Source organism: Alosa alosa, chromosome 12 (genome assembly GCF_017589495.1).
Source record: "Alosa alosa isolate M-15738 ecotype Scorff River chromosome 12, AALO_Geno_1.1, whole genome shotgun sequence".
NCBI classification, from domain to species: Eukaryota; Metazoa; Chordata; class Actinopteri; order Clupeiformes; family Clupeidae; genus Alosa; species Alosa alosa.
In genome coordinates, this window is record NC_063200.1 from 23,152,518 (window position 1) to 23,160,686 (window position 8,169).

At 44.6% G+C, this 8,169-nt stretch overlaps 1 protein-coding gene across 1 annotated transcript in view; it reads left to right on the forward strand.

Annotated features, from left to right (window-relative positions):
• Positions 1-4,975, forward strand: part of prrc1 (proline-rich coiled-coil 1) — a 14,774-nt gene extending 9,799 nt beyond the window's left edge. The window contains 2 exon segments of the mRNA XM_048259626.1: positions 1,146-1,248; positions 2,939-4,975. Of these exon segments, the coding sequence (XP_048115583.1) occupies positions 1,146-1,248; positions 2,939-3,148 (313 nt within the window). The 3' untranslated portion in view covers positions 3,149-4,975.
• Positions 4,976-8,169: the final 3,194 nt, after the last annotated feature.

The following is an 8,169-nucleotide window of genomic DNA, read 5'->3' on the forward strand; positions in this document are numbered from 1 at the left end:
AGAGAGCAGCATACCTTTTTTATCTTCCCCTCCGCCTGCTACTCTCTCATCTCATCCGCCCACATACGCAGTCGCTGGAGGTCTGTTCAAGGTCACAGTTACGTTACACAGCCGGTTCAGCTCTCGGCACTTTTCTGTTTCTGTAAGGGACCAAAACAGTGACGTGATTTATGTACGCAGTTAAAAGTCTAAGACTTGTCACAAGAAGCACATTGACAAAAAAATAAATAAATTGAACAGTTGTTCTGCAGTCAGATGTAGACGCGAGAAGAAGGTTCACATAACTCAGCAAGGTGTTCCTTTTGTAGATATGTCGCCAAAAGCTATGTCTACGAATTTGCCAAGGAACAAGTCGTATTAATTAAAGACAAAACTACTCCCCATTTGACCCCCCTCCCCCCTTGCCTGAAGCAAGAGTAGTGTGAGTGATCATTACGAGAAGTCACCAAGGACTGTTTGTCCCGACAGGAGTGGAGGTCGGAACACAGCCACTCAGCAGAGCCCGGCTGAGCCATCAGGACAAAAAAAAAAGCAAAAAGCAGTGAAGTAAGCATGGGGAGATAATCTTCTTAAACCCCCATTTCCCCCCCAATCCCCTTTTACACGGAAGAACAGGAAAGTCCCTTAAAGAGCAGGGTGCGCTGCTGCCAATGCTGAGGATATAAGTCACTTCGGTCAGATGGAGCTAAACGGAGTCAAACTGCAAGTGTTCGCAGACCATGACCGTTGTTCGTTGCCAGTGGTCGTTTTAGTACAGGAATGTGGTAGCTGAGAACTCCCAGAGAGCTGTCTCTGTCCCTCAGGTTCGGTTAAACCTCTCCATCAAAGACAGTCGCCCTTCGTTATTCCGAGTTGAGAGACTGTCCTTTGTGGTTTATATATATATATATATATATATATATATATATATATATCAAGAAAAGTCACATTCAGTAATTTGGACAATCTCCATAATTGACAGTCGGAGTTCCTATCAAATTGCTCTTGATACCCCTCCCACCACCACCACTCCCTCTGACCGTAGGACTCCTTTTCATTTTCTCATTCCCCCCCCAAACTCCTGCCAATTCAGTACATCCATTACACCCCCGTGATCTCAATTCACGCTGGCCATAATTGCTCACTTTGGCTGTTGCCTCTGGCAGGTGGTTTGACATTGGCTGTCTGATCCTGGACGATCCGGGCAACGGCGTGCACATCGAGACGTTCACCCAGGCCACCCCCGTCGCCCTGGAACACGTCCAGCAGGTAAGGGACACACCATCGCCATCTGGCAGCAGCCCGTCAGAATTTTTTATTTATTTAATACATAAATAAGAAAATGGATCCCCAGTAGCTGGAGAGAGAGGAATTGAAGAGGGAAGTACAGAGCCAGCTACAGTAGCAGAAGCAGCAGTCATACCTTGGGGGCGTGATGTGACGTGACATGGCCTGACCTTCCCAGGACAGGTGGAGATATGAGGAGTCCTATCATCCTCATCCTCGCCCCCCCGAGCGATTGACCTTTTATCCCTGTGAGTGTTTTCCTCATCTGTCAGAAGAGAGGACGTTTGCCAAGTTTCAGCAGTTCATACTGAAGTAGTTTCCTTATTTCTCCAGAGCAGGGAGAAACGCCTTACAGCCCTGCTCTAAGCAAACCTGATTGTTGAAGTGTTGTAATTATGTTTATTACGCCCCTCGGTTGGCTTAATCTGATGAGTTTGGCTAATCAACAGCGTTTGCTTCACTTAAGTGAGCACAGTAGGGAGCTATGGGAAGCGCGTAGTGAAGATGGAACGTAGGACCACAGTTGAGAACCATAGAAGCTCTAGAGGTGCAGAAAATACTGGAGCTTAGATGGGTGGCGTTAAAACGGGGAAAGACGCATTGGTGCTGACTGGCGCAGTCTTGAGTCAAAGCCAGGCAGTCACTCACAGGTGCTCCACTGACAGCTCTGAAGCGCTCCACGTAACTGGAAGTCATATCATCGCGTTTGAAGTGCCATGTTGTCTCTTTCTTTGTATTAAAGTCCCCCCCCCCACACACACACACACACACACACACACATCCAACCCTCCCTCCATTTTGCGACTTCCGTTTCTTAAAAGTGAGCCTGCCAAGCTTTCCCGTGTCTGTAGCAATTAAAAACTGCTCGCGTCACCTCACATCAGCCCTGTCATCTCCTCTCATCTACCCGTACCGCCCCCGACGCCAGCTGGGGAATTTGAAGATGTTAAACGAGCAAGAGTCACGCTCTGAAATGATCCAGTTCAGGGTGGCAGAGCGAGCCGTTTGTTTGAGGCGTAGCTCCTGGATGGCTGATGAGCTTTTTTCGATGCATCAAACCCTTCTCCGTAGTCAAAGGCAAGTCAGGTTTTCTCTCAGCCGAAGTGGCTGATCTCAGCGCACCTGAAACTGTCAAGGCCAGGTTGAGGCCGCTGCACTCGAAAGGCAGAAATGGTGCTTGAGGTTTTGCGAACTTTGAGACGTGTTAACTTTTTGCATTGTCATGGTGTTGAGTGTTAGTCTTTTGTGGGTGTGATCGAGCGAGATGTAGTGAGATTTCTGAGCTGGAGAATGCATTCAGTAGTATACTGAGGACGGTCATATCTCTAAACAGTGTTATTCCTTTTCGTTCGAAATGAACTTAAGCCACTGCTGAATACTGAATCATTCTTATTACATTACAGTATACTGTAGCATTGTCCTTATGGTATAAAGTGTGACCTAATTTCTCTTTATCCACTGGGGATTGAAGTTGAAATGTCAAGAGACTGTGAAAGTTCAACTGAGTGTTGAAAGTTTGAGAGAAAAGAGCAGTTCTCTCCTGTTCCAGCTCTCAACCTGCTCGCAAAATTCAAGGAGGATTATGTGGCTCATCCTAAAGGTGTCTGTGTGTGTGTGTGTGTGTGTGTGTGTGTGTGTGTGTGTCTCTGTCTCTGTGTCTCTGTCTCTCCAGGCCCAATCCCTCACCCCTCCAGACTACAACCTGCGCTGGTCGGGCCTGCTGGTGACGGTGGGCGAGGTTCTGGAGCGGAACTTGCCGCACGTGAGTCGGACCGACTGGCACCAGGCCTTCACAGGAATGTCTCGCCGCCAGATGATCTATGGCGCCGCCAAGGCCCTGGCGGGCATGTACAAGCAGCGGCTGCCCCCCAGGACAATGTGATGCCAGCCTGCGGGGCACCCCACAGCACCCAAGACCCGTGCCATGCCGGAGGGAAGGGCTGGGCAGGAGCTACCCACAGACTGTCACAGCCAAGGACCCAGTGAGCCCTTAATGCCCTCCCGTGTGGGTAGTGCCCAGTGGGCATGCCAAGCGTACCTTAACGTGTCAAGGTTTCGTTTTTATTTGTGATCACTCGCGATGCGATGAAAAGTGAGACATTCCATGAGATTTTTTTTTTGTACCTCTTGACAAGTTGGACGATGTTGTTTCTTGTAGAATCCTGCCAAAATAGAGGTCCCTGGATAACATAACAGCAAGATGCCATTGGAATAGACACATTTAGTTTTTTCCTTTGGTTTGTTTATCTTTTCCTGATCTGTTTAGTTTTTTTTATTGCTTTATTGGCTCATTGTTAAGGGGAATGGACCATCAGAGGGACAAGCTGGACAAACGTGGCTGTTTTAAATTATTAATTGTGAACTAAATCCAAAACATTTCGTACGAGAACATATTGATGGCAAGTGTTTCACTACCATTGCATTGTGATTCTATTGAAATTCAGTATATGCATTCACCCACATTTGGAAACGGACCATAAAACTGCATTTCATAGATCCAGACAAGCCTATTTCATATGTAGACATCATCTCAGAAAAAAAACTGACCTATTTGCAGTCTGCAACACTTTAAACCTCAGTCAGACATGGCCAGTACTTATTAAACAAGGTCACCCCCCACAACTGTCCAACTTTCTGCTCACACCTATCCGCAAAGGTCGGCTTATCTTGAGTTCCACTGCCAGTTGGCCCCTTGTGCATTTGTAGCGCAGCTTGAGAATATACATCTAGGAAAGCCTGTTAAATTCACTCATAGCAGATTTACATTCTGCTATAGTCTTGCAAGCACAAAAAGAGATCTTACGTGGAGTGTGTTCAGGTAGCCTGTTCGGTCATGCAGTCATCTTTATTTATTGCACACAACCTGGTGTTCATTAAGAATCTCCAAGCAATGCTGTGGCATTTCAAAACTGTTATTAACCATCTCTTCCCAGCTCAAGGGAAAGCGATTTATTCAAACCAGGATCCTGGACCTGATCCGTAATCTGTGCACAGACTTTAAAAGCCTTAAACACTTACTTTCTGTTTTACGTTCACGTTCATTCTTTTGGTCTGTAAACTTGGAAGTTATGGCCTAGCGTGCGTGTATGCATTTTCTCTGTGTGAACGTCACTTTTTGGAAATGAAGGTCAGAGAATCTGGAAGTCTTTCAAGTTTCCCTTATCGAGTGATGGTGGTATGATTACGGTTCCATAACTATAATTGTTGCTCTGAAAATGAGGGAAGCCAAATGCTTTTTTTAGTCTATTTTGCTAAAGTAGCATATTCCAATTCTATACCTGTACTCTGTGTGTGTGTGTGTGTGTGTGTGTGTGTGTGTGTGTGTGTGTGTGTGTGTGTGTGTGTGTGTGTGTGTGTGTGTGTGTGTGTGTGTGTGTGTGTGTGTGTCTGTCGAGTCTAACATCAATCTCATGTAGGGTGCAGCTCAGATTGTCAAAAAGAATAATGCAAAAACATGAACTGTTTGAGATGTCTGTATTAGTGTCAAAATAATGGATTATGCTAAAAACATTGTACAGTGTGTGTGCGTAATAATATAACTTCATGTTTCAGGAAAAGATGTGTAACTGAAGTTATTGCCTTGAGCTAATCTAATCAAGCTTTATTTTCAGTTTCTGTTCTGATCATTTTTAAGAGAGAAACACTATGATTTGTATCTCCTAGATGTGCCTTTTGTCATACGGAGAGTAAAATCTTTTTTTCGCTCAAATATTGTGTATTGCTTTTTAAACCATAGTTTGCTTACTGATTGGAAATGGATCTATCATTAGCCCTTGACACAGGAAAGGTCACTTTCCGTCTTTTTAAACAACACACATCATAGGCCTTCAGGTCAGAGATCTATAACAGTGTCACCTTATGATCACAGTGTCACCTTTTGATCACGTTAGAAGCACCACTGAAAAGAATAAAGTGCCCAGCACATATCACCCCCCCACACACACACACGTATCAACCCCCATCCCACTGGATGTCTATCAGGGCCCTTTGAACTTGAGTGCAGTTCATTATGAAATCTCCATACTCTCCTCTGGTCAGAAGCTGTCGGCTTCATTTTAAAGGTCACTGAAAGACTTCCTGTCATAACCCAGTCTCCCAACACTGCTAGCAGCATGTTCTGTAGATCTAATGGAGATCGGACTGCCTAATTAGAGGCACCATACACATCTCAACCTTCCACCGCATTGACCAATTATGCATAATTGGCGCCCTGAACATTGATACGATCATACATTTTTTCCTCATTGTGTATTCGTCCTATGTACAGTACAAACGTGGGTGTGAATCCATAAGCCCCTCTCTGTGTCATGTATTACGTGAGGGTAATTATGAGATGTGAGGTGTTGCCCCGAGAGACCGGAAATAGATTGAGAGGGTTCATCATCGGAGTGTTTCCACTTGAGTGGCCAGCCCGGAGGTAAAAGAGGCAGAAAAGAAGCCATGAAGCCAGCCAATTCATTGGATGGGCACTTTCACCCGGCTACGCGTGACAAGGTGAGTCAGAGACAGACCACTTCACCAAAAACGTTCACAGTGTCACTATGAGAGATGAACTCTGTAGCATTACTGAGGCCAGTTTAATAGAGCAGATCATCACAGACACTCAAAAGTGGAGCCAAATCAGTCTGTTGTGTATGGAAGTAAAATTGTGCCACATAATAGTCAAGATGATTTGTCGCTCTTTGTTGCATAATAATCCTGTCTCGGTCTTTGTACAACAGATAAGGTTGATTTAATGCAGCGCGTAGATTAAGTAGCCTACCTTGTTCTGTCACAGGCCTATGTACAGTATTCATCACTAGGGGTGAGGTAAGAGGTCGATACATCAAGATTTGTCTGCTTGTGATATGTTATTTTTTATCGTGACACCAAAAACAATTTTGGACAGTTAAAAACAAATGTATTCACCTAACCATTCTGTTTTTTTCTTCTTCAAGGAAGCACTACCGTCAATCTTCATATCTGGAGTTGAGACTGAAGTGACATTCTGTTGTGCATTGATTCATCTCAGTTGTCCGATTCTGTGAAATTGACTCTAAAATCCAGTGAGTAAATACATCATTCCTCTTATTCACCTTTTTAGGGCTATTTCGTCCTTCTCAATTACACAAATACTGTGATGTATTTGTAGATGATTGTCTCTTATTGTAGATTATTGATGTATCGTAGATTAGGCCTATTGCAGAATTATTGCTGCATCATGATAACATCGTAATCATGGGAGGTGTGTTGTCATAGTATCTTATCCTGAGTCATACCTGTCAACACTCCCGTTTTTCCCGGGTTTCTCCCGTATTTCAAGGTCATCTCCCAGCACCCTCCCGTTTTGTTATTTCTCCCGGAAAACTCCCGTAATTTGCATGGCCATCAAACATTATTTTAAAATCATTGATGCATTCAGGTTGCCAGATTGTGTATGAAATACACCCTACACATACACGATCACTTAGTTTCAATTTCAACCGTTTTGTCATAGGCTAAAACCTGGCAACCCAAAACCCAAATAAGGACACGGGTGCCAACTGCGCAGCCTGAGTCTCGTCATAAGCAAGCGGGCTAGATTAATGGCCTACTCCAGAACTGTTGTGAAATTGTTGGGAATTTAATTGATTAACACATCACATAAACTGTTATTGAGTGTTGTTGATACACTGAACTTGTTCCCTCGGAACCAAATCTGACAGCAAGCAGCTTTGGAGTTTTGGAAGTAGGCTGCAGGCCAGCAGCTGGTGGATACATAGCTGGCATGCGTAAGGTAATGGTAAGGTAAAAGCAACGACCGAAATGCAGTGTTGAAACACGTGTATGAAACATATTAAATATGCAAACACAGATCCGGTAAGCTGGAAAGCTAAATGTTGACAGGTATGTCCTGAGTTGCTCTGTGGTTCCCACCCCTACTCATCACCAAGCTTATGCAGAGTAACCCTTGGATTTGAATAATGCAGTTAGGGCATGTGATCGTATCAAATTATTATGCAGTTTAATTGAAAGAGCACATTCCTTGCATGGAAACTAAAGAGCACCAGCACTGTGTTTCAGGCTTATAATAACTGACTCATTGATTATGCCCAGCATATACTCTATAGTCGAGTGCTTTCCTTTAATAGAATTTGTGGACACAGTTGAGGAGACTGATTGAATTGTGGAGACACTTCCCTATCCTCATTAGCACCTCCGCTAATGCTACTTCTCCTCTGCAAAACTGGCCTGTGTGATACCAGCAAAAGCTTCAAGTGAACTCCTCGCCACAACGCTAGTTACCGCAGCGTATCTGCCTGCCTGTCGACTCATGCGAGTGTGATCCATCGCATCCCGTGAACTCTGCTCTCTCCTGCTGTGTGTGTGTTTCATGATAGCTCCTCTTTTTTCGACAAATGAATGTGATGCATCTCTTATTCTCTCTCAATTAGACTTTTGAGTCATGAGACTGTCCACACCCATCTTGTTTTACAAACAGCCGGAGTGAGTGAAAGAGAGAGAGAGGGAGAGATGGAAAGAGAGAGAGAGTGTCTGAAGATGTGGATGAAATATTAAAATTTCACTCGGTGGTGGGGATCACTGACAGTGGCTCAGCCACAGCATGGGAGACCTGCGCTAAACATTGCCATGGAAACAGGCCCGGCAGCAGCGTTGTGCATGCAGTCAATGGCAGCCAATGGCTTGTCTGACTGTTTAGGTGAGAAATAGAGAGAAAGAGAGAAAAAGAAAATAAGGAGCAGAAAGAACTGCAAGGATCATTCTGTGGTGTAATATAACACACACACACACACACACACACACACACACTCACACAGATATAATCCTGATCAGATACATAAATGTGTGCAGACCCCTCCATGCTTCCTTTGACATACTGACTGCTTTCCACCCAAAGCCTCCCCACGATTCCTCCCTCTTTTG